Raw genomic sequence first — 27,562 nt, forward strand, 5'->3', positions numbered from 1 at the left:
GCAAGCTGCAGTGTTGTTGGCATGGTCATGAAAATTATAGGATCATTAGGGTTGGAAGAGACCTCCAAGATCACCTGGTCCAGCCACCCCCCTACCACCAATGTCACCCACTGAACCATGTCCCTAAGCACCACGTCCAACCTCTCCTTGAACACCCCCAGGGACGGTGACTTCACCACCTCCCTGGGCAACCCGTCCCAATGCCTGACTGCTCTTTCTGAGAAGAAATGTCTCCTCATTTCCAACCTGAACCTCCCCTGGCTCAACTTGAGGCCATTCGCTCTAGTCCTATCGCTAGCTATCTGCGAGAAGAGGCCGAAGTGGTTCAACACCTCCTTAGTCCTGGGTCCAGGGCTCAGCACCTCACCCTTCTGCCAGTAACCAGCAGTCCCGTGTAGCATTAGCTGTCCCTCGCTGAATCCAGTGCTACTTTAAGAGGGGGAGACAGAAAATAAAGTAAAATAAATGGGAACTGTGCTCCAGAAGAGCAGCAGTAACTCACTCTCTGTACCGCGCTCACTCTTCCCGGTCACTCTGACTTGGGGCATCGACTCCCTCGTTAGCAGGAAACCATCACAGGCTACAAAGCTGCATACCTCCATCACACTGCTCTTCAAGTAGAAGCCAGCCTTTATTTTGCACACCGGTGGTTGCACGTGCCTGGCAACACCAAAGCGTGGTCATGTTTCCCAGGCAGGAGGCAGGCAGGGCGGAGGCACGAGCCACCCCGTGTCCCAACTCTTCTGCACTGCCTCCCCGTCCCACGTGGCTGCCTGCAAATCATACAGGCACAGTCTTGAAGAGCTGCTGGAATTAAAAAGCTCAAGGTCTTTTAGTTCCTTCCTGTAACCCTGCCGAAGTACAATAGCTGTGCTTTAGATCAGTGGTGAAACTGAGTGCTGGAAGCGTGGCGGGTCCCAAACTATTCACACTCATCTTCTGCAGTTTTACCGAACAGGCACGGAATTTCTGCTTGTATTCCAGACACCACGAGTATAAATAACCATTCAGCCTTACAGCTAAAAATGCATTGGAAAAACATTCAAGAAATCCATTTTTAGACACTTCTGTCCTATACTAGTGCCACAGCTCCCTGACTTCTACTTCGAAATGCTTGGGTTTTTATTCCATTTTTGCATTCTTCTGCTTATGTTTGTAAGCAGCATTCGTGATTCAGGTTTTTTGGTGCAAGGACTGGTTTTTACTATGTCATATTAAATCTGGTTGAAACTAAGTTTTTATTTTTTAAAAAAATCACCTTTTGTTTTCATTCCTTACTGCAACAAAAGTAAATACGCCCAAATTCACCAGAATTTAAGATTTTGAAATTTCGTTTCGGAATCCCACATGGATACTTCTGTTCATGTTTACATAACTCCTCCATAAATATCACACCCAGTACAATTCAAAAGATCAAGTCTCACCGACTCTGACGCTGTACACTACTGACAAGTTATGAAATAATGTAAGAAAAAGTTTTTTAAAAGAATGTGTGCAAAAGAAACCAATTTGGGGAGCGCCATTTTTGCAAGGAATCTTGCAAACACTTCAGTGAATCAGTACTTCCCAATGCAAAAAAAAAAAAAGTTTTAATTGAAGCAATGAAGCAAATTAAGTCTACAGCTGCATTTACAGTAACCAGGTCTCAGTCTGTCTCACACCTCCCAGTCATCCTGGGAAGCTCTGGTAATTCCCAGAAGAAGCTCAGTGCCCAGGATGAATGGATTCCAGCCCAATCTACCACCTTTAAATGTACCTGCTGAATTTTATCTTCTGATTATAATTCTCCGGCCAACCTTTAATGGGCAGCAGATAAGAATACTTCCTCATCTGTTTCTCTGAGTGTCCTCGGTGCCATTCTGCTGGATGAAGTCTGTGAACTGCACCTGTGCTTGCTTGAGTGCTGCCACACACCGCAGGGTGCACCTGGCAGCCCGTGTCGTGCTGCTGCGGGATCGTCCTGTGCTCAGTTCTCCTAGCTTCAAAACCAGACTGACCTTCTCCCATCAAAGGGCCAAATCCTGCCAGTGGGTAAGACAATGAAAAATTCAATCCTAAGACTGGATCCCTGCTGAAGTTCTCTTTTGGGATCACACTGCTTTGGACTCCAGACACTGGAAAAATGTGCTGTGTGCATGCTAAGTGTTGGCAGGATCAGGCCCCCACTTCCTGGGTTTGGCTGAATGAAGCGCGAGCAGGATTTTAGGGTGATTTCAAAAGCATAAGGAAAAACCTTTTCAGTCAGTGCAGCACAGCCTCCCTTCCTACAGTGAACGTCACGTCTCCTATATTCATGGCAGTACTTTTGTACCAGGTCCCAAGCACAAATCGCACAAATTTCATCTCAGAGACTTATCTCCTGTTGTTTCCTCCTATTCCTTACCGTCATCGCCAGAAATTGCTGAAAGGCGTTGTGTGCTGCAGTAACATTTACAGCTTATTGGCGTTAGCAGCTCTGACCATTCCTGTATGTCCCTTCACTGGGGGGACACTCCCCTGCGAGTCCTGACATTAGCCATTAGTGCTGCCACCAAGGACGCTTATCGGTGGAAACGTGGGCAAACAACAGATATAAGGAGTGATTATTTTAACCTAGTTTGTTCCAGCCTAAAATATAACCACAGTTCCTGTGGCTAGATGAGAATGACACAGATGCAACTAAAATGTTCTGCATCTTTTCTCCTGTTGCCGTGTTTGTACTGTTAAAAATATTTTCCTACACGCTTAGGCTTGGCATTGGTTTGTACTACACGGTACTTTCTCCTTGGTATCTTACAGCATTTTTAATCAGGTAACAGGGAAAACAATCCCTTATCTCACTGAGTCTGAGCTCACAGGCAGGTTAGGTAAAGGAGACATCTGAGAACTGATGACTTTAAAGGCAGCAAATTTCGCTCCTGCTCCGAAATAACAAGCTCACCAAACTCTTAGAGGGTAACACAAACTTAGGACTCTCTTAACTGGGTCCAATCTAGGTGAAGAAATACTATGCAAGATTACCAGATCTAGTGGGAAAACCAGACATTTAACTTTCTCCCTGCCTGTTAAACCCACATTTCTCCCCAGCTTTCTAAGACTGGAGATGATTCAGTGTCAAACAGGTATTTCCTTCCGGGTCATTTAAAATAGGTGTCTTCTTATGCTGAAAGTTAAACCAGCTAAGCCTGGTCCCGAAATGCTGCTGTGCCATGATTTCAGCTGTAACCTGTTCTGGAGAAACATCTGCACTGGAAAACTCATGCTTTCTACGTCCATGCTTGGTGTTAGCCACCACTGAAAATGAGTTCAGATGGAGCCCAGAGAAGCCCTTTCATGGCCAGCACATGCTTTGGCAGCCTGCCAGTGGTGGTCTTCTAAAACCATTCAGCAAAGTGACACCATCTGTTGTTATAAGATCTGTGTGTGTCAGGTCACTGGGTTATAAAACAGAAGTGTCATAAGCATGTAAGGACATGGTTTGGTCTTTGCTGGGAACAAAGATCCAATTATTTTGGGGGGAATCGGATTACTATCTTGGGATATATTTCAGTGGGAAAGGTTCACTGCGTTACAAAAGCATTTCCACCGGGAAATATCAGTTCCAGTATTTAGAATAGTTCAAAACCCTGCTATCAGTAAAGACTTGAATCAATGGGATACTGCTACTGTTTCACCGCAGCTAGGGTGATGGTGAAGTGCTGCTTGCTTGGATGGAAAAACCAGCTTAGACTGTACCCTGTGTTGGACTACAGTAAAAATCAGAAGTCACTCTTTCCACAGGAAATGACAGCAACACAAAATGAAAACCATGATAATAAGCAATATGACTCTCCCACGCGTTACTTCCTAGTTACACCTAAGAATGTACACATTTGTAGCACGCTTCAAAAGAGCTAGCCCCATCGCAGAATTACCATCAGCAGTGAGAGTCTGCCCCTCTGAATCAGTCCTCCTGTCCTTTAAATGGAATCGAGGGCCAGGAGAGTGGTAAAAGCTGAGAACTACAATACGATCAAAAAAAAAACCAGAAGAAAAAGATGCTAAAAGAATTATGTCAATACGTGTAAAAGCACTGTAACATTGCGCTGATTCAAATGATATGGCCTGCCTGTCATTATTTTTTTTCAGATGCACTCCATGGAACGGAGAACCACAAACTCTCAGGCTAGTGATACAGCTGTCAAACCCTGACATCTGAAACTATATGTGAAAAAAGCTGCACCTATCAACAAGCATCTTGGTACAAAATTGAGAAAGACTGCTAGTGGTAATTGCTGTTTCAAAATTGCACTTCTGTAGTGGTCAGTAACCACTTGGTGAGATGAAGAGTAGAAGCAAAGTAAACCAGTACTAAATAATAAAGCTGGGGGTAGCACAGGGAGAAGCAAAAACCCTAAGAAGGTTTGAAAATATAAAAAAGAAAGGAAGGAAATTACACAGATACTGGTAAAGTTTCTGGATTGAAGTACAAGAGAATGCAGGGGATACCATCCCCCCAAACCCCTTCTGCCCTCCCCTCTTCTCATTATTCTTGTCTGCAAAAGAAAATGTAATTTGTGCTCGGGCCTAAAGGTAAGGGCTGAGAATCAAAGGCATTCCACACAGCTTCTTGATAAGCCAGTGCACTGGAGAAAAACAAAAAGGCCATTATTTGGATGGAAGAATCAGTCTGTTACTGACTTGACTGGTCCCTTTTCTACTAGCAGCTGTTAGAGCAGGGATCAGACAGAGCAGTGTGCTGGTGTGGTGCAGCTGTTCCACATATGTTATAAATAAGGGCTGGTAAGCTCATCCTATTTTTAACATTATGAAAAAAAAAAAAAGAACGTCACAGAAATTCCCCATTAATGTCCTCTAAGTGGAACTTTTCTCCTATTCTTGACTTTAATATCCAGAACTGAATGGACAAAACAGGCCATTCTTAAAATAATATTTATTTAAAAAAAAAAAAGAAAATGCAATTTAGGGGAATTACATGAGGCCAGCCTGGAACATGTAGACAATTAGTGCGTACAGTTCCCTTTCCTCCAAATGAAGACATTCAGTCAGGACACGAACAAAATCCTGAGCTTCTATTTCTAACAGAAATGTTGAATTTCCACTCTGAAGAGTTCATACAATCATTGAACCACTAAAGTTGTAAAAGACCTCCAAGACCGTCTGGTCCAACCATCCCCCTACCACCAATGTCACCCACTGAACCATGTCCCTAAGCACCACGTCCAACCTCTCCTTGAACACCCCCAGGGACGGTGACTCCACCACCTCCCTGGGCAACCCGTCCCAATGCCTGACTGCTCTTTCTGAGAAGAAATGTCTCCTCATTTCCAACCTGACCCTCCCCTGGCGCAACTTGAGGCCATTCCCTCTAGTCCTATCGCTAGTTACCTGTGAGAAGAGGCCGATCCCCAGCTCCCCACACCTTCCTTTCAGGTCGTCTAGCACAACCCAAAAGCTGGTGTATCTCTACCCAGAGCTGGGCACTCAACCCAGCGCCACGTGGCTCAGGCACAAGGACATGCCCTTCCCAAAGCAGTGCTCACTTGCCCCTTGCTAGCACCCCGTGTGTGGCTAGAGCCCATCACCAGCTCCTGCTCACTCACCCCACAAATGAAGAGGCCAACAACTACTCAACACAAAGACCCAGCCCCAGGCAAAACCCCTGCTCACCTGTTTTCAGGGTCTGAGACCATCATGTTGCGTGTCACGTAGCACATTTTGAGTGGTATTGTTTTCCTGTCTCGGTGGATGGAGAGCGAAAGCTGCGACAGCGGGTCAGCAGACGCACACCCCAACCGGGGGGACTCTGGGGGAGGCGTCTCCCACCCGATCTCCGAAACAGGGGAGCCTTTCTTCACATAGGGCGTTGCTTCTCTCATGTATTTCACTATAAAAAAAAATAAGGAAAAAAGAAAAAGAAAAGCAACAAGTAAGTGGACATTCAGTGGATCCATCTGCTGTGAGCTCTTTGAGCTGGCACCAACCCTCAGCACTGTTTGTTGTTTCTGCGTGTAGCATCACAGCATCGGAAGCTGTGCAAATACAGAAGGTCAAGATTTGATTGCAGCCCATCTCAGTATGGTACAATGAGCAAAACGGAAAAAACCAGAATAGTAGAAATAAGAACATAAGGATACGTGGAGTTTAAGGCCAGGAGAGCCATCTGACCTCTGCTCAAAAGGCTGTAAACCCCCACGGAGCAATTCTCATGTACAGAAGCTGTGGGCTGGATGAGCTACAGGGAAGTTGTTTTAGAAAGACACTCAATGAAGTGACAGTGAATCTATTATTCCCTTATCTAAACTGCTCCAGCGATACTCCCAGTGCTATGAACTCGCATCTCACTTCTGGTTCACGCTTGTCAGCATCCTGCCACTGATCTCAGCAGCTGCTTCTGCTTGCTGGGAATCAGCTTCAGCTGATCTACTTGTACATACATCTGTGGAGTAAACACAAACCAATTCACCTATTAGCCTTCTCTTGAGGAGATAAAATTGAGTTCAAGCCTTTTGTGATACTCGAGGGATCAGATTAGATCTGCTCTCAGCTTCTTTTAAAACTTTTTTTCAGTATGGATCGGAAAAGTGAATGTAGTATTCCCAGACAAGCTTACTTGTGCTGTATATAAGAATTAATACCTCTTTTATATTCAATATTCCTCTTTTTACGCAAGCTAACATTGTACGTTTTTTCCTAATTTTGATTTGTTTGGGGACTCCTGACCACTTTTGCTACATACTCACTCCAAAGCCCTTCTCAGTACTGCCACACTCCTGTCCCCTTTCTCAGCGGTGACCCACGCACCTGAGCACACCCCAGCTCTCTCCTTCACAGCCTGGCAGAGCTCAGCCAAGACAAGAGCTCGCATCCGAGCGCCTTGTTTAAATGCATGCAGCTAACTTACACAGACATGGCTGCCAAACCGACTGCTGTCACTTCATTATCCTCACAGCTCAAGGAGCGATGGGATGAGCTCAAAGGGCAGGAGCACCAGGAACTTATTTGGGGACCTGATTAAAATGCCTCAAGACAGGATTTCAAGGATCTAGTGCAGATCGTCATGCCAGCTTGGTTGAAGAGTGAACGATTTAATAACAAAAAGATGGGTGAATTACACAAGGGCACTGTGGTGAAGGAAGCTGAATTAGGGAAAGCAGACTAAATCGTTTGGAGTTCAAAGTGAAAGCAACGGAAATATTCAGAGTGGAGAACGAGACCGGTGTTTCTGTCAAAACCACAGGTAAGGTGGGTGTTTTCAGCAACACTGTTTTTAGGGCACTTCCTAACAGCTTTACCAAGACAGATGCCTGGACAAAACTAGAGTGCAGGTCCTGGGAGCATCCTTCTTCTAAATCACTTCGGGGTACGCTTTGCCACGGTGCACTCCGTCCTTCCTCTAAAGTCTGTTACCTTCAATGATACAGACCTCTGTGTTTAGCTATTTTATCAGATATTCCTCTCTGACAAGGATTGTTTGTGATTTATCAGAAATGCTGTCCTACCTGGTTTGATTTCTTTGTCCCATACTATCCTGGTTTGAATTTCCTTTCTTTAATGCTCATAGAAGTGTTGTCATAAGATTCCATGGGCCTTCCAGAAACTTATTAAGGCAAAAGGGGTTGAGACCGATTTTTTTTTTTATCTTTTTCTAGATACCTAATTGGATTCCACTATTGAAAAATCTGTGCCACCCAACTCTCAAGACCAGCGCTTACCCTTGGGCACTCCATAAATCATCTGATTTTCAAAGGTGTTGAAAATGGGCAGTTTTTGTCAGTGTTGTGCCAGTTTGGTTCTTTACAGTTGACATCTCACTTTCAGACGTACCCATAGCCTTTGGAAATAAGAGAGACTGAACGCATACGGATGTGGTGAAACTATGCTTGTTTCCTCTGAAGTAATATCATCTTGTCATTAACTTAGATGGGAGGACAGCTCAAGCTCTAAAATGTTCTGCCAATAAAATCTTTTTTCCTTTAAAATTAAGGATTATGAGTTAACCTGTTGAAAAAAGATATCCAGTATGCTTTTGAACTGTGTTACAGTGTTTTGCTAGCAAATCTGATGCTATAAAAAGGTCCAGGTCCCAATAGTGTAGCTATTTGACACGTGCTACTCTCATTTTCCTTCATCTGCAGCTACATGCATTAGACCTGAGCATCTTTTAATTAAGCACGGGAGAGAGGGGCAGGGGAAGAAAGGAAACCAAAGAGAAGAATTTGGCTCTAAACCTAAGCTATAAGCAGGAACAAATAATGTGAATTTAATTCTCAAGATGCAGGGACAGAAAAGAGTTGTCCCTTCCCTCTGCCAAGAAGCTAAGTTTCCATGAGATGTACCGGTGAGTTCACGGCAGGCAGCTGAGCTATTTCAGAAACTCCTGCGAAAGGGGAAGCATGAGCAGGAGGAGAGAGCAGAAACATAATCCTCTTTCCACAAACTGAGTCCCAAACACAGCAAAAGACAAGTAAATTACCTGGAGGAAAAGTATCCCACAAAGACTCCAGCCATGTCCAGACTCTGAACTCCCTGACATTTGGTTTCTACTGACTTTCAACACGAGACGGACACTGGGCCCTAAACTTACATGATTAAAGAGCCACTAAAGTATTGGTAAAGTATTTTGGTATATATACATACATATATATATATATATGTATATGTATATATATATAAATTTATTGGTAAAATGTTGAAGACCATCTTGCTACAAAACTCTACAGGAGAATTAAAAAGTGAATTGAATATATGTTTTCTGTCTAAAAAAGTGGATTTTAGTATATTTCTACTAATTACTTCCTAATTCCCACCAAATACAAGCATAGCTCTCCAGATTCATTGCTGAATTCCCCAGTTTTACAAAACAGACCCTAAGGCTCTTACATATTCAAATGTGTTTCATCTTTTAAAAGCCCCCTGAATGGTTACATGTAAATGTCCAAATGGAACGTGGAAATGGAACAGGTGGTGGAACTTGACCCAGTTATAATTTTTTTTTGTATTATTTGCATTTCAGAGCCATTCCTTTCCATTCGGCCCCGCAAATGCCCATAATTATATGTCCACAACTAAAGTCCATTTCATGAATTTACCTCAAATAAGGCACACGCTGTTCAGATGATTCACTTGTTTTATCAGCAAGTATTTCCTATTTACCTCAAACTCTGGATGCAAATACTGCAGAACATTGTGTTTTATGCCAGTGCACCAGAAACCCTCCTATAAATAAAAATGTATGGTGAGCCCATGTCTCCATTCTGCAGTCTGTCCGCTAACGGGTTCCTAACCCACTTAGCAGAAAACATGTCAATACAGCACAAATGTTGATACCAGCATATTCCTGCTCCACCCTGAACTGTCTGGGAATCTTGAACGCAGCAGTCCCTTCCATCCTCAAGTTTTAAAACTAGAAAAAAATATAATACAGACTATTGGACATTAAAGTAACGATGTTGATAAGCTTCACTTTTCAGACCATTACACTCAAGCACTACATTTCTCTTTGGATACAGCAGCATAAATCCAGGTACTGACTGAAAGAGAAAGCACCTACAGAGAATACCAATTTTATACCTTTTAAAACTGCCAGCGAAGCTACCTAATAGATTAAAAGCCCCAAATGTTAGATAAAATGAAATAAGGCATGTGATTGAACAATAATTCTGAATGATGTGTAACTACACTTTAGGCATGTACACACATATCTAGAGGATAGGTATATATGTATAATATAGCCACAATTATCTAATATGTACTTTTATAAGGATCTCTAAGACCACCAGAACACACTCTCCAAGCACAGAAACAAACTTGAAGGGACTGAAAAAAAAATCTAATGCTTTCGTTATTGTAACTCAATTTACTGATATGCTGTAAATCCAGTAAAGACTTGTCTAAATTCATCCATTTGATGCTATCCCTCAACCTCAGAGATCCTTATATTCAGTACTAATTAATGATCCGTGCCCTTTTGGTACACCACAAATTAGAAAGTGCGGTCAAGCAATTAAAATTCCCATCTCCAGAGCAGCCCTCCCCACGAGGAGAAGCCAAACGGAAGTGGCAGTGAAATGAATTAATCCACTGATACGCATTGAAATACTTCACATTGATTTTTTTTGATCTGCAAGACAGGCAATGCAGCTTCCAAAAACCCACTTCATTTACATGCAGTTCCACCAAGTCCCAAGTCGCCACAATTAATCCTTTGTTACACTTCACAGATGACTTTTTTTTGTTGTTTTTTAAGAGAAAGAAGCAAGCTTTTAATGAGAGAAATACTACAGACGGACGTGGTCAGGTTCTCGGCCAAACAGTTCTGAGGAACTGGGACTCTCCTGACACATTCAAACTGTTTCCTAGGAAGAAAAAAAAAGACTGCTGAAGAGGAACAAGTGCTCCAGAGCAAAGCTCTTTCATTACTATAGGAATGAGGACAGGAAGAGTAGGTTTACAATATGAAAGTAAAAGGAACAACATGCCTGAATCTGCCCAAAGAAGAATAATCCAGGACCTCTCCTTTGCAGGGAAAAGCACGGCCTTCTCTTCATGCATTTGTTCTCTCTTAAGTAAGTAGAGTAAGTAGAAAACATCATCCAGAAGCCTTGTAAAGCTAATTTCAAAGGCTGTGCCCACGTTACAGATACCTACACCCCAAACACATAGGGTGTCTGAAGTTCCCATAAATCCATACTCACCTGGTCTGGTTTCTGCCTGGGTGAAGGCCAGCGCAGAGAAGTGCAGCTAGGCAAGTCCTCCACCATACTTAAGCCATATTAAGATTGCGTTAAGGGATCAGCCCCTGGAGTCACTCTAGCCCATGGAATTGAACGTGATTAGATCAGTTGCTTATATCAGCTTATTCAGCAGGAAGGGGCTGTTTGACTCGCTCTCTATAGGTACCTTAAAGGAGTCTGTAGCGAGGTAGGGGTTGGTCTATTCTCCCACGTGCCTGGTGACAGGACGAGGGGGAATGGACTAAAGTTGCTCCAGGGGAGGTTTAGGTTGGATATTAGGAGGAACTTCTTTACTGAAAGGGTTGTTAGGCATTGGAATGGGCTGCCCAGGGAAGTGGCTGAGTCACCATTCCTGGAGGTCTTTAAAAGATGTTTAGATGTAGAGCTTGGTGGTACGGTTTAGTGGAGGACTTGTTAGTGTTAGGTCAGAGGTTGGACTCGGTGGTCTTGGAGGTCTCTTCCAACCTAGACGATTCTGTGATTCTGTGACTCCTGTGCTGAAGGGAGTGCGCCAGAACATCTGTAAGTGTATTGTGGGCAGCGTGGCATGGAAAAACTTTCCTTACAGAAATGATTCTTGGTTAGTTTGAGAAGAGTTGCTAATGCAGAAGTCCAGGAGGCCCATCCTGCGGGTACACAGTTCCAGCATGGAAAGGAGGAGACAAACGAAGACAAACACCTCTGATGTTCTGGGTAGCACCACTGCAGGTCTGAGTTAACAAATCAGAGCCATCCAATAGCTGCTGAACTGATACTGTAAAAAGAAAAAAAGTGGGCAGAAGCAAAACCTACAAGAAAACACTGCAGGTATTTGGGCTTCAGAAGGGCAGACCGCCTGAGCAAGTCAATCAATCCTTCAGCACCACGATGCCATTTTGCTCGATGAAACGTTAAAACACAGGGCTTGCGGTGCAGCAGGCTTGGTAAGGCACAACACCATATCCCCAAATAGTTTCACAGCCAGTTGTAATTGAAAGGAAAAAAGGTGCCAAAAAATTATAAGCTATGGCAACATAAATGCAGAGTACTTTATACTGCTGTCAATTGAATTGAGATTCATAGAGCTGCAGAAAAAGCCACTGTATTAAAATCAATTCAGTATCGTGATAACCAAATTTACCTGCTGGCTTTCATGCTAAAGAACTCATTTCCAGGCATGCAAAGTGCACTCACTACAGTGGAGGCACATGTATAAAAACGAGATAAGAATCTGTCCAGCTTCTGGTGCCGGAATCAAAACTAAGACCTAAATAACTAAAGAAAAGAGCTTATGAAGATATATGACCCTTTCAACAGCTTTAACGTGGGCATAAACTCAAAACCAGTCAACAATACTGTTTGTGAGTGCTTCCACTCAATTTCCTACAGAAACATCTGTTACTCCATTCAGACAAGCAATATCCAGTAACATCACTGCCTTTCCCCACGCTGGAAGGGATGGGAAGTAGCAAACCTCTTGATCTGCCGAGAGCATTAGATCTTCACCTCAGGGAGATGACACAAATTAGTTAAAATAACACCTTGAGAGAAGAGAAATCCCCTTCATATTTTGGCCATTTCTCACCCTGTAGTGAGACAAAATGTACCATTTTCTCCTGGTTTTAAATTAATTCAGCTGAATTCAGCAGATGTTGCTTCATTCCTTACAGAGACAGGCTTGGATCAGGATTCAGGAGACAGACACACCTTTAGATAAAGTTCACCAGAAGGGAAAGCATTAGCAATGGGTGCCAAAAGGCTGCTGGTAAGCAACCAGGCTTCAGGTTCAAACTTTCAGTGGGCTTCATATGGGCTGGTTGAAAATGATCAGCAATTGCATTTTACAAACTCTAATCTTTCACTGTGCTCCTTTAAATTATCAGCTACTCATACAGAAAAGGTAGAGTAATGTTAAGCAGTGGGGGTAAGCATCATCACACTCTAGTACCCCAAAAAATGAAGGTAGTTCTTGTTCAAAGCACCTTGCAATCAGCAATTTTGTGTGATTAAGAGAACTTTGTCAATGTGGTAAGGAGACCTTCAGTCCAGAGGACTGAGGTGTCAGTGTGTCCAGTCCCCCACCAAACTGCGTATTACACAAGTGAGCTAAGGTTAAGCTTGTGCTGATATAAATAGAAAAGCCAGTGCTAACCTTATTTCCTCTGAAAAGTACTAGCATTAAGTGATAAACAGAACGTGTATTTCCTTTCTATATCACCACAGAGGAAAAAAGAATCAAACAGCGTGGACAAGGTTCTGCCAGCACCCATGGGAGGGGGAGGAACCAGGATGCTCTCAGGAATTTTTGAAGATTTGTGAAACCTCATGGTTTTCACAAACTGAACGGGGCACAGGGACCAGCCACCCTGCAGTATCCATAGCAGATCCCAAAAAGCTGTATCTTGCCACCAAAGTTGTCACAGAAGCAGAGAAGCTGCAGAAGCGAACTCAGCAGCAAATCTTGGCTGGGCAGCCCCTTGGGATGCCTTCTCCTTCCCACCTGCACCAGGGACCTTCATTTTCCTCCATGATTTCCCAGCACTTGTGGAGCTGGAGACTGCATTCCCAGGCCGTCCCATGCTTCTTTGTCAGAGTTGAGTCTTCAAAGAGTTATTTCTCCTCTGCTTCCTTTTCTAGGACCTAGGACGTGGGCTGATTCAGCCACTGAACTGCTTGTGAGTTAAATTACCAAGTTCAATTAATGAAGTCCATCTTCCAGGCCAATAGCACACACACTCAAGGAATGCCAAGTTTCAATGCCACGGTGAGATTTTCATGTTCCTGTTCAAAACAGCTTAATGGAAACTGAGCAAACATTGCGTTTTGTCATAGTGAATCACAATGAAACCAACGATGGGATCATTGCCTTGATTCGCAGCTCTAAATAGAAGACTCTGCTAGCACTTGAGTTGATGATGTGATATAAAGCAGCCACAGGTTGTCAGTAATCTGGTACAGGAAACTTCAGACTGACAAATTAACAGTGAACTACAGACAGACTCTACAGCTGATGTTGCTCAACACTTTCCATTATAATTTCCACTGCTCATACCTACCACACTGAATTTGTTTAGGTTTTTCTCCTGATCCTTCAACAGATGATGTGTCTCATAAGTTTCAAAGTTCCTGTTTCAATAAACTGGATGTTTGATTCTGTTTTAGGAAATGTCACTAAGGATAAATGCACGAATTCTAGTGACAAGGGTCCACAGGCTATTCATGTCTTCCAAAATGTTATACTACTTCCCCCAAATAAACGCAGAGATATCTACCCCCTCATGATCTGAAAAACAAATTTTAGCTGGTAAATATTCTGTAACCCCCAGCAGTACAATGTTTGGTTAAAAAAAAGATGTCTACAACTTGATCTAGAAGGAGACATCTGGATCTAGGTGATCTTTAAGGTCCCTTCCAACCCAAACCATTCTTTTATTCTATGATGGTATGAGATAATGGTGCTATCTTGAAGAAATCTTACTCAGTGGAGATCAGGAAGCAGTTACACTGTACAAGTATCCTTTATCTGATACATGAAAAAATAAAAAAGGCCGCCGTCAAAACCCGCAAGCAGCAGCTAAATAACTTACCACATTTTTATGTAAAATGTGACATAGCTCATTTGCCACACTGTTATGTGACATTATGAACTCTACAGTTAGAGCTATGCAAATCTTTCATAATGGAGGAGGAAAACATCTGAAACAGGCAATTTGGGAGCTGAACGTGGAAATTAGCAGTCACATTTTGAGAAAAATCATTGCAGGACCTGTGAGTCACTCACTGAAAATCAGACTGGAGCTTCCGATTATCTCCAAGGCAGAATGCTTCATGATTTCAAAAGAAAATTTGAGGTTTTAGTCACATGATACTAGGACTAGGCTGTCATAATCCTTGTCACTCTACTCAAAGTACTACATAAAAATGTGGCTTCATGTAAAGCAGGGAAAGGCACATGTGTTTCTCCAGTCTACCGTTGCGACAGTCAGATTCTTAAGGACAGTCTTGGCTCTAATATTGATATAAGTGAGACCAGCATTTTAAAATCTTTTATCTAAATCTCAGGAATCAGTCGACTCAGAATTTCTCATGTGCCACTCATGCTTGCTGCTTACCCTCCCTGTTAGTATTTATAGATCCTTCTCCAATCACCCACACACTCGGATGGAATTCAAGGTGTCTGGCATTGCCAGTGTGCTGTAATTTTTCTATTTACATGAGTAATCTCAAGTGTCAGAACAAATATTTCAACCACTAGTGATTATGTGAAAAATACATACGGATATTACAGTTTTAGAGCATGCTGTTATTTCAGCAGTCACACAAATCATTAAGTAGTACAAGATAGACTGAAAATGGCACTCACTGAGGGAAATTATTATGCTGTGTATGATTATACCTGCTTTACAGATGGCTAGGCTGACAGAGGCAAGTTAAAATGCCTTCCTCAAAGTCATGCAGTAAGTCAGTGACAGAGTTCTTCGCAGTCAATTTAATTTCCACCCCTTTGTGACTTTTCATTTTTAAACATCCCAAAGCGATCACAGTCCTAGTAAAAACAGGATCCACAATGCCTGTAATCTTCTCACTATGGGAAGACCTTAAAAAGCTACCAAGATCCCTGGGATTTATTTTGTGGAACAGAGCTGCAAGCACTTTCAAAATTTCCAAGTTTATTTTTTTCATTTGTCAACAGACAATACCAAAAACTTCCAAAATTAACAAATTCAGGAGTCATTCACCTAAGAACTCGTCCTATCTTCACTGGCTGGGATATCCATCGAAAGACATCAGACCACCAGACAAGTTCTTATTTTGGGGAATCCTTTTGTTTGCAAGCATTTCAACTGGGCAGACCAATGGCCATACCCAGAATACACAAGTGCCAGAGTTATAAATATGTATATCTGTATGTATATATGAATATAAATACACATGGACAACTCTAATGTGAACACTACTGAAGTTCAGTGACCTGGACTGCACTGAGTGCTCAAGCGGCTGCCTACCTCCTTCTCCCTTTCTCCTTTAAATTGGGAATAACAAATTTTGTTAAGTTTGGGGAAGCAGCCAGTCAGTGCTACACCGTCAGCCCAGAGGAATCACTCCTCTGCATCAAACACTGCCATATCCAGGCTGCTGCGCCACAGCAGCTCAACAGGACAAGCACAACGGCTCCTTTAATGAGAAACAAGAAAATCTGTACAATAGTTTTGAGACTTCTATATAACTAAGGAAAAAAAAAAGGAAACATAAATCCAAGGAGGCGCCTAAATCAATTGTGGGGAACTGGGATCAGTTTTTTTTAATCAGAGGTGAGGATAAGGTAGCAGCTACATTTTCATTTGTTTCAGTGTAGGATAATGATAGCTCAACGCCCTCTTTGCCTGGTTCTGAAGTCTAAGTAGTCTCAAACTGCCTCTCCTTCACCTGAAGACATTTGCAGGATGACCCAGCAGGTGAGTGGCAGACCTGGAGTGTCCCCACACCTACCTCCTTGCTGCTCTACAGACTTGGACAAAACCAATAGCAAGAAACCTGCAGCAGACAGACTGCTTGTTGAGGCACCTGAAGGAAGACGAGACCGTACATCACACACTTGTACTTCAAGGAGGGAAGGAGGCAGGACTGTACATCCAGCAAGGGCATTGAAAAGATCCAGGAAAGAGCAGGACAATAAAAAATTAGACTATGCATTCACACTTGATTGCTTGGGCTACCATTTGAATAGACCTCTTTCCTCCCAGGGACTATTGTTTTCCCTAGAACAGACCACCAGTAAAGCCTTAACAACATGCTATAATTACAGAATAAACCCACAGTAATTAGCATCGGCTGAAGGGTATTCAGAAAACACTCAGAGTTTTGAAGACAGGAAATTCTCAGAAGTGCAGCAACCAAAGAGACCACGACTAAAACCCAACGGTGCTGCCACAGGACCATGGTGTCACGTGCTGTTCAGCGCAGCTCAAAGTCTCTTACCGAAGTTATAGCTCTCCAATTCTCATCCCTGAGGAGCTGCAGCTACTGTATCTCAAAAAAATGTCAATGATCCCTGGTGGCACATGATCCTCTTGAAACTCCAGTGCACAACTGAATTTAGGGGTGAAAAGCTAGACTTCGTTGATTTGGCGGGTTTATTATTTTTAAATAGTATCACTTAAAACTGTTCAGCAAAATAGCTCTCAGAAATGATTTAGGGAACACAGCAAGCACGCAAAACAGTGAAAATCCTAATAAAAATCCTAAAGATCACAATACAGAAACTGGATTTTTTTTTTTCTGTGAAATGGTTTTGTGGGTGCTCTGAAAAATATGTTCTTACTGAAATTCTTCTTCTTCTCCACAAACAAAATAGCTCCTTGAATTGACATTTTGATTTAAAATGTCCCTTTAAGATCAAACTCGTTTTCAAATAAATATTGCATGGAGTGTCCCCTGGCATCCATTTTGTTAGATGGAAAATTCATACAGTTATGATTCCATTAGGTTTCTTGCAGTGGACTGGGCATTTAATCAATGAGAGCAAAGAGCATCTAAATAGGGTTAGGCTTCCAATTCCTTTCAGTGAGAAGTTAAATCCCCATTAGCTTTGAGCCATAAGCCCCCGTGGTTTTAGCATGCGGCTTAAAAGATAACTCAGCGAGGGGTCACGGCTCTTTAGTACAGAAAGCCTATTTCACAGATGGCCCTGCAATAATAATGTAAACATAATCCTGTTTCACTGGACACTTTATCCTTCCAGAAAACAGGCAATGTTTTCTGGCCCAGAAAAAAGAAAAAAAGAAAGGAAGAAAACCAACACACGTTCATCTTCAATTTAAGGGCGAAGTAATTCCCTGCTTCATTCAGGCCCTGTTGCAGAGAATTACCACAACTTGCCTGGTACCACGGTGATGCTGGGACCTGCGTGGTCCCCCCACCTCTCCATCGGACAAGGCAAACACAGGTTGCTCACCAGCTGCTGACCAGCAAGTGTCAAGTTGACTTGGTACATCAGAACACATTTCCTCGCTACCCCAAATGTCAATTCGGACTGTTCCAGGTTAGGTCAAAGCCAGGTTAAAATAGTGCAACCTATTGTGTTTCGGAGTCTGCAAACTGCCTGCCAAGTACTTCTGGGTCAACTTTGGTGTAGGAGGCTGATATCAGAGGCTGGAAAAGAAACTGGCAATTCCCAGCTGAGCTGCAAAGGGCTATAATGAAATGCAACTCCATTGCAAATCATCACAGAGAAAAATGTTTGTTTAATCGGTGAGAAGAATGTTAATTTGTTTGTATCTAAAATGTATTTGCTATTTGTACTGCTGGAGCACTTACCAGGATTAGTGAAGAACCAGGGCATGACAGCCTCAGATGCTGTGCAAACACAGAACAAAGAGATGGTCCCCTCCCAAGGAATTTAAAACTCAAGTACAAGATAAGAGACAATAGGGACATGACAAGGAAATAAGCAAGCAGGAAAGCCTCCCTTAAAAAATCATGCTTGGATCTCCCACTGTTGTTACAGTTGCATTGTATTCCCCTGTAACACAGACAGCTGTAGCAGGTGCTGTTTGCAAAAAACACAGGAAAAACAAGGGGAAGAAAAGGAAATATGAGGAGGGTGATACAGTTGCTAGGATGCACTTGTAATTACTAGTGGCAAGAAATTTCTCTGTGTTGGTATCACTAGCGTTTCCCATGCAGAGACTCCATCAAGACACAAACTTTCAGCACCATCTCCGGGATAAGAGGTTTTTGCACTGGAGTCTGCTTGAATTCTGGTGATACTTGCGCTGGTTTGCCTGGAGCAAGGGCAGCTCAAGCAAATGAGAGCAACAAGCCAGACAGGGATGCACACCAGGGTCTGCACGGACAGAACTGGACTCGAGGCACATTTAATGCAAGGAAGAGTCCTCCATACATGTGCAGATTAACTGAAGCTGTGCTGAAACTCTGAGGCTTGGCCTCACACGTTAAGGCCGCTCCCCACAAAAGGGAAAAAAAAAAAAAAAAAAAAAAAAAAGCTTCCTGTAAGTGCTGCAAGTCCTGAGAATAATTCCATTGCAAAAGTAAACAAGCTTGGCAAAGACAGAATGAAAGCAAAGGATGGTGTATGTGCATGCTCACCATTAGCATAACTGCTTTTCTTTATGCACCAGTGCAGGAGCACCCTTCAAAAGGGGAGCTGAAAGAATAGCTTTCCCACCCAGATCTTCTATGCTTTTACAAAGGCTTGGGAATACACAACAAGGAAAAATAGCTGCTTGAGGCTTCTTTGCTTTATTTAGTTCAAGGGCGGTCTCTCTTGCTTCTTGCAGACAGCACAATCAGATGCTATCAGTTCTTTAATTATTATATTTTTTTACTTCAGCACAGATGGGCACAGCAATATATATACATAAACTATTCAAGAACAGAATTTCTGCCTCAAACAGCTTCTGATCCCAGGACAACTTAAAATTTCTGCCGAAGTCTGTGAGTTCACCCTCAATGGGAATTAGATCAGGTTAAATTGTTAAAGCTGAAGAATTGAAAAGGCAGCAGGGAAAGAATGGGAAGTGAGAGAAAAATTAACACTGACAAGTTACTGCCTGAACAGCTGCTGAACCCCAGTTTACCAAGACATATCTCAAATGGAACCAGTAGGAAAAGGTTTTCCTATCAGTCATACAGGACCCGAGCTCAGTGCAGATCATAAACACCAGCCTGTCTGTGTCCCCAAAGTCAGGGGTGACTCTTTTCTCATCTTGCACACCAAAGGCCATCAGAATATTATCAACGTATCTCTCAAGAGATCACTCATATAAGTAAGCTGACCTTTGGGCTTATTGCCATAGTAGGTTTGTGCTCCAGTTTTTAAAGGACAACTTTGAAACTCTAGATTTCAGCAAATGTCAGAAACTGATAAACAATTCAATATTTATACCATGCTTATCTGCAGCATTTTAAAGACCACTTCTGCAGTTGCTCCCCTTGCAGAGGCCGTAAGAGACTGAAGTAAAGTTGGTGGCAGACTGAGAGTAACGTAAAACTTTTTAGTAACCTGAAGACCAATTTGTCAGGATGATTATTGCATTTATGAAAAGAAGACTGGGAGGTGGAAGAGGATTTTAAGCTTGCTGATGTTGGTGGTATGCCTGTGATATTTACACCTCTTCTACCATAGGAAGTGCCAGAAACTTATTTGTTTTGTGAGTAAATTATGGTCCACTAGTTACCAGAAGTTAGGGGCTGAGAATACTGTACTGCTGTACATACTCTTTGTTTGACCAAGTGTTACTCTGAAACTGTTTTATTAAATGAACAATAGATTAGAGAGTGTACAATCCTATTAACTTGAAAGAAGTATGTGCCAGTAAATGCAGTGCTTCTAGGTCACTTCAGTTTCCTCAAGACTCTTTTACACACAACTTATATTGCACTGCCTTGCTTCAGCCAACCAAATGGACAAATCATAGTCTCCTTCGGAGAAAGGACTGGAAGACTCATGGGATATGGGATTCCTCCGTGTTCAGAGCACCATCTCTGCACCTCAGTTTTAACTTACATCTACTAGATCTGACGCACGCTCTATGGCTTACAAGTTTGTGCCTTGCAGGCACTGATATTATTGACCAATGACCAGAAAAACTTCTTCAACTTAAGCGTTAAAGATGAAATTTAGTAGCAACAGACCAAATACATACACACACGACAATGTAATTGTATAGAGACCTGTGCAAATATATACCCATATCACAGAATCACAGAATTGCAGGGGTTGGAAGGGACCTCAAGAGATCATCAGGTCCAGCCCCCCTGTCAAAGTAGGTTCCCTAGAGCAGGCTGCTCAGGTAGGCGTCCAGACGGGCCTTGAATATCTCCAGAGAAGGAGACCCCACAACCTCCCTGGGCAGCCTGTCCCAGTGCTCCGTCACCCTCACCGTGAAGAAGTTCTTTCGCATGTTCGTGAGGAACTTCCTGTGCTCCATTTTGTGGCCATTGCCCCTTGTCCTGTCCCCACAAACAAAAAAACAAATCCTTTTCTCACCTATTCCTCTCCGCATCTCACCTTCCCTTTTACTCTTTCCTTCTACAGCAGCAGTCTCTAAACTTTGCTGCAAAGTAGAGGAAGGAGGGAAAAGAGAAGTCATGGAGACAACCACTGCTGCTGGGCCAAGCTTTCCTCGCTCATTGCTCCCTTGGTCCCTGCATAAGACCCCGGCACCTGTCCCACCTTAGAAGCACCTTGCACTGGGGCTGAATTTTACCACTTGCATAGCTATGCCCTGTCCCCAGGAGAAAGCACAACAGCAAAGCCAGAAGCATCCTATGAGCCATGTGTTGAGCTATGGTGAGTGACGCCAACACGCTCATGCCAGAAATTCTAACAATCTACCATTACACAGAAATACTGCCTCCCTGACAAAATCTCTTTACAGCATTCAGAGCATTCGCTACACGTCGGTATTTGCAGATCACTTCACAGCCCTTCAGCACCCACCATGGTGAGATCAAGTTGCGGCAGCAGGTCTGCACCACTCAGCCATCCTGCCATGCAGAGGGAAGCCTCTGATAAAACGGTGACATGGTGCCCATGCCAGACCACGGTACGGCCCACCACCATGCCTCTGTCATGTACAAAGAACTAGGAGAAAGTAGAAAACAAAATATATTTAACAATATATGGTAAAGTTAAGTGTTGTGGATTTAATGGAAAAAGAAAGCATTATCAGATGAAGGACACAGTATCCTAAAAAAAATAAAAAAATGGAACAGAACGGTTACTGGGGCTATTACTGAGACGTTACCTAACAGGATGAACAAACTCATTACAGTCTGGCTGCATGCTTGATATTCTCCACTTTCTTACAGCCTACAGTGCACTTCCAGAGTGTTAGCTGCAATGGTGAATGCTAGCTATATACAATACAGGCAGTAATTAAATGGTTATAAAAACGCGAAGCCGGAATGCTGACAAGCTCCACGAACGGCATTATCAGCAGTGACGGTCTGGGAGTCAATCTGCTACACTCCTCTAACGCTTTAAATAATGTTTGCCAGGATCCCCCAGTCAACGTTTTCTCCCCCCTCTTTTTGCATCGTGCCGCAGTAATCGCACAGGCGCCTGCTGTGCTCAAAAGATGGAAAGCTCAAGAGGTTCTTCAGGAGGAAAAAAAAATAACAACAAGGAAACTCATGTAATTAAACAAGGTTTCACCTTCCAGCAAGACTAACCCACATGGCCACCCATGGCTCCTCTCCCCGCTATGCATCCCCCTAAACCCCTGTGGTGGCTTACTATTTCCTTCTTGTGATCGCAACTATTCATTTTTAAAAATACACACCAGAACTGTGTGACTACCCTTTAGGCTCAAAGATGAGCAGCTATATTTACCTAGAAGTTTGTGACCTGGGTTTTCTTGGTAGATGAGCTCCTCCCGAATGACATGGCTGGGGGGGAAATGGGCTGGGCTACCACCACCTTGGACTCACCTCTACTCTTCTGACTAGAAAACATTTCCTAAGTCTCCTAAAATGTCCTTGTAGCACCAGGGTCTCTTTTTCCCCCAGAGAAAGGCCAGGAAGGCAGGCCCAAGGAGTCGGGGCCTGGACCGTGCCTCTCTGCTGTCCCCATTCCCCTCACACCTGTGCTGGTGCCCTGGGCACCATTTTGCCTGCAGGCCATGCAAACACCCAACAGTTGGTGCTTACAGGAACAAGGTCTTAAAACTGCAGCTTTTGCTGGTCAGAAAATGCATCTTTCATTGTTCTGCAAGCAGAACAGATAACCAAATAATAAAAACAATCCCTTTACTGTTATCTTCCTTCCTCATCTCAATTGCTTCTCCCCTTCCTGGCTCATCACTGCGCTCACTGTCGCCTACGTAGGAGGCAGTTTTACAGCATGTGACAAACCGATGTGCAGGCAAAGATGTTTTGCTCTTTCTGGTGTAAAGAAAATCTCAGAGACTTTGGGCTGCCTGCCACTTGCTCCCAGCACAGGGCAGAGAGCTCACTCAGGGGCCCCCCAGGCCACAGAGATGCACCAGTGGGTCCCCTCCTGCCCGCCAGGCCCCACGGCCCCTCTAGAACAAACCACCACTGTAATTACAGCTGAACAAACTGAACCATCTGAACCCATATTGTGATGAAGAGCACACTCCTTTCAAGTGGGAGATCCCATTTAGATGCACGACTGCTTTTCTTTAAACTTAATAGCTGTTCCTCATGTGGGAGGACATGGTGTTTGCACCCACACGCCCAGTGTTCCAGGTGCCCTCATGCCTTCTTAATCAGCATGCTGGACATGGACAGCAAAAAGCCCAGACTATTTACACAGAAATAGCACGTTCATTAATGCTGCCTATTGCAGTCATTTATCAGATACAGAAATATCAGATCAGAAATACAAACATTGATTTTTTTCCTATTTATTTTCCTACAGTGCATTGTTTACTACTCTACGGTTCTTCAGCAGCCTCAAACAAGCATTTGATTTAAATGATTTTTTCGTACTGGCCTCTGCCTGTGACACCCTGACTATATTCCTTTTTAAGTGCACCCCTTTGTGCTTTTGCTCTGCTTCTGCTGCAAAACCTACAAGGCTTCATACCTGATAATAGCTAAGGAGGGGAAGAGCAGAGATTAACTCTGTTTTATTACTTTCTGATTTGTTTCCTCTGATCAACCAATTAAGTAGGTCAAGGCTGAGTAATTCCACAGGACTAAGTCCATGTAATTGCTCACTCATTTTCTTTCACTATTACTCTCACCTTTCATCCCTATTTTATTCCGATCAACAGTTACACACACTTGTCACATCTCATCTTTCAATTCTGATCTCTTCAAGCAAGGCTCTGTCTCTTCTGGCTTGTTTCTGCATTGCCCAGCACTGCAGTGATATGAACCTCATGTTTGCTGGGATGAAGAAAACGTGTCTTTTTTTGGGTTACATTAAACCTAGACGTGACCCATACTAGCACTACAGTAGTCCAATCAACCCCTGCCAAAAACTGGAGAGACGGGAGGAAGGAAAACACACCTCAAGGCTCACACAATATTTCCACCTCCTTGGAAACAGAGACTGGGAGTCCTGATTCAGTTGCAGTGCACTGGACAACAAACTCAGCAGAGTCTCTGAAGACAATCCTCATACCAAGCTTTTCCTCCAGCATAACAAATACGGTATGATCTGGCCTCTAACACAGGTAATATGAAGACTGACACTTATTCCCAGCCAGTTTCCTTCATGCCCCTCCCTGAGCATTTCTATGGGATACTACCTGTATCCCTGGTAGCTGAGTAAAATAAAAATATACAAGAACAAGCAGGAGCTACAATAGTATGACATTAAATTTCAATTTCTGCATCATAAAGTCAACTGACAGATGGCCCATCACAAAATTTAGACTGTAAATTTTAGATTAGCCAATCTTCCTGTGATAAATATCAGAGGATAACGTTTGCTCCTGGTGAATGGGTCCAAGTCCCACTACGGTCAATGAACCTGATAAAACAGAACAAATTCCTGCCTAAGTCTTATGAAAGTAAATTTGGAGGAAGCAGTGGGAGAGGTGAATGACAGCTGGAGGAGTTTTGTGAGATTTTTATGGGTTTGACTCAATGAGGAAAAAACAAATATTTGAATTCTTTACAATATTAATGACAAAAACTATTTCTCTTAGAAAAGAATGGTAGGCACACAGAGGTTCCTAATATTTTGCAGCAGAAAAGGTTTAGATGGCTTCTTCTCAATGTGTTAAAGAAAAATTCCACTAGAAAATTCTGCCAGCATATTCCTGCATGTGTATTTCTACTCATCATCAAAATTAACAGATATATCCATAATATTTAAAGATCAGGCAGTTTATAAACCTGAAATCTCAACCCTATAAAGCATGTTATTCTGCTTTTACCCTGAGAATAACCAGATCAAAAAATTGAAAAGTCTATATAAAAATAGCTCTTTCTTGTAAATGCACATCCTTTTAGGAATAAGCTATTTCTAACTGTAGGTTCTTGAAGATGAGAAACACAACCTCTATGCTACACTGTGTGCTCCAACACACACAGCAAAGCAAACATTAAATTAAGAAAGCTACAGAACCATGGCACACTATGAGATAGTGCAGACAAGATTTCATTCCCTATCTTGAAAAGTGAGACCTTTATCTCCATCTGAAAAGTTATTGTCCGTTTATGAGATTAGAAATGAAGCATATCCTATACAGGGTATGCTGATATGTGCAACATTTTATCGCTGTGGAAAGTTAGAAATTTCCAGGTTTTAGGAAATGCCTGGAGTTCTTCCCTTCCCATAACCTAGCATGCTAACTATTTTGTTTCTTTCTAGTAACTGAATGAAGTGAAGCAGAAAACTGCCGCAGTGCTAAGGCATATACTTTAATTCTCATTTTCCATGTGTGTTAACTGCTATAGACAGCTCAAAGAAGTATATATGTATTACTCCCAATACTTTGTCAAGGAATCTTTATCCAATATTCAAAGTAATACCAACTCTGTGCTTACAATTCAGATAGAGCTGTAGACTTTTAGGAACATTTTGGGATTCATTCCTAACCTGCACTTGTATTTTCCATGAAAACATACAGATTGAAAAAAATAAAAAATAAAACATGCTATGTAGTTTTAAAACAATGCCACCAGGTTTAAACCAGAAAAAGTGTTGTAACTTGTTTTTACTAAAAAGAAAGATGCACAAACCTATACGGTCACTTGAAGTATGATTTACAGTAAAGGAGGAAGTCATGACAAACTGCATGAAGTGAAGTCACAGCATAACACAAAGGCTTTTTTTAAGCTCAGCATCAATGTCTTTTAACCCTTGCCTCACTGGATAGTGCTTCTACTTCATTGACTACATCAGGGTAAATCTTGTGAGATGGTGGGAATCACAGCTTGGAAATCAAAGTCACTCCGCTTCAGCCAGCTAGTAAGAACAAATTCATATACCATGTACAAACAAGCACTAACCTCTGCTCAGTTTTATATCTGCCAGCTGATTTAATTTTAAGAGTTAAAGGCAAGACAGTTTGATATGCCATTTGTGACAGTGACAGCAAAAGGGAAATTGTAACTGTAGCTGGAGACAAGTCTTATGAACTGACACAACTGAAACACTGAATCATGTGAGGCAACTCAGGTATTGCTCTAAAATCATTACTGAAATTGAGTCATGCCTTGGATACTCAGCACACTGAAAAGTCTTAGTTGTACAACACAAAATCCTGTCAAAGTTAAAAAAAGTCTAACTAAGACACAAGGTGCTGCTGACAATGATTTCCAAGCCTGGGGTAAGAACTGAAGGAGAAGCTGTAGTATTTCTTATAATATACTCTCTTGGGAGAATAGTTGCCAGTAGGAGGATTGAATAAATCCCCTAAAACCACCTACTTTTGCAAGAAGTTGTGAGTTTTGTCTCACAAGCAGAAACCAGGTGAGATGCTATAGCAGTGATAACAAAGAAGCTGGAAACCTTCATATCCTGGCAAAGTGCACCCTGGCAGCAACAACTGCCTGGTCCCCATTCCGTCAGGTAGCAGCTACGCATGTGGCTACACTGTGTGATGCTGAACTCACCATGGTCTTCTCTCCTCTTTCATTTCTGGACTATCCTGTTCATAAACACTAGGTCTGCTGACGTGGCAGAGGGCAGATACAGGACAGCCACTGGGCACCCTGCTCCTTGTCAAAGAGAGCAAGAAAAAGCACCAAGAAAAAGCAGTCATTGCACAGCAAGAAAGGTCTGGGGCAGGAAATTTCTCTTTATTTCAGCTGGTATTGTGTGCTAGGAGGGTTTGTGCAGTCACACTGTATCAGCCCCCTCCTAATAACGGAGATTGCTGATCAACTTTTATCAATGTTGACAGACTGGCAAATAAACTCTCCAACGCACCAGGGTAGACAGACCTGTTAAAGGATATAACATAAGGCAAGCCCTCCTTAGGCACCAGAAGCTCTACAGAAGGGAAATGGTATGAAATACTTTCTCCCCTGTGCAGAGTCTTTGGTAAGGAGGTGTAAAAGCTCAGCAAAACTTTTGCTGCACTAGGACATTATGAATGTTGCTCTTGCCTCTGGTCTCTCTGATGTTTACAAGGCATGAGTTCCCACTGCAGTCTTATAATATTTCTGGTTGATTAATTAGATTAAGAAGTCAATCAAGCACAAAACAAGATTCTCTGGAAACTAGTCTCCATTAATTCTGAGGCTGTCAGACTTCGTTTTTCTTACAAATAACCAGGAAGCCCAATTACAAGAATAGTAAAACAAAACAAAACAAAACAACAAAAACCCAGAACATTGGATTCCTCAAAGAATTAGTGGAGAGAGCCCAAGCCACAGATTAGAGTTTGAGTAGGAACCTGCCCCCTCGCAATGGAAAGTGACTGCCTTGTGTAAAGCATGTGGCGGTTTTCAGCCTGTGTCAAGTCCTTGCCAGAAGTACTCAAAAACAAAGAGTCATCCCTACTTAGCAGTGCTGCAGACTGGGCCAGATGGAGCCCTTGATGGAAGCTGAGAAGATAACTGAGACCCGAAGAGCTGTAAAACCCCTTCGGCCTACAAATGCCCTCCAGTTCAGAGGCATAGCTATAGCAGGGTGACAAACAGCCAGTCCAGCAGCTGGCCCTACCATAGCACAGGATTAAAGTCACCACCATCATCAATCGCCACGTTTAACCAAGCATGGTGACATGGTTTTTTTTAAGGCCAAATAGACAAGAAAGCCTTCTTGCAGAACAGAAACCAGGCACTGGCTGAGTTCCTGAGACTTCAGGAGATGATTTAATTGTCTCCGTTGCTTTGGCACAGTTAGCCTTTGGTAGACACATGCTGTTGCTATTCCCCCAGAGACCATGTTGGCAAAATCAAATGGATAAAAA

The 27,562-nt window shown here is 42.7% G+C and overlaps 1 protein-coding gene across 1 annotated transcript in view; it reads right to left on the bottom strand.

Annotated features, from left to right (window-relative positions):
• The window catches only part of SNTB1 (syntrophin beta 1), a 112,677-nt gene that overhangs the window by 47,992 nt on the left and 37,123 nt on the right, over window positions 1–27,562 (bottom strand). The window contains exon 2 of the mRNA XM_035556246.1: window positions 5,650–5,866. Coding sequence (XP_035412139.1) covers window positions 5,650–5,866 — 217 coding nt within the window. The remainder of the gene's footprint in view (window positions 1–5,649; window positions 5,867–27,562) is intronic.

Source organism: Cygnus atratus, chromosome 2 (genome assembly GCF_013377495.2).
Source record: "Cygnus atratus isolate AKBS03 ecotype Queensland, Australia chromosome 2, CAtr_DNAZoo_HiC_assembly, whole genome shotgun sequence".
Taxonomy (NCBI): domain Eukaryota; kingdom Metazoa; phylum Chordata; class Aves; order Anseriformes; family Anatidae; genus Cygnus; species Cygnus atratus.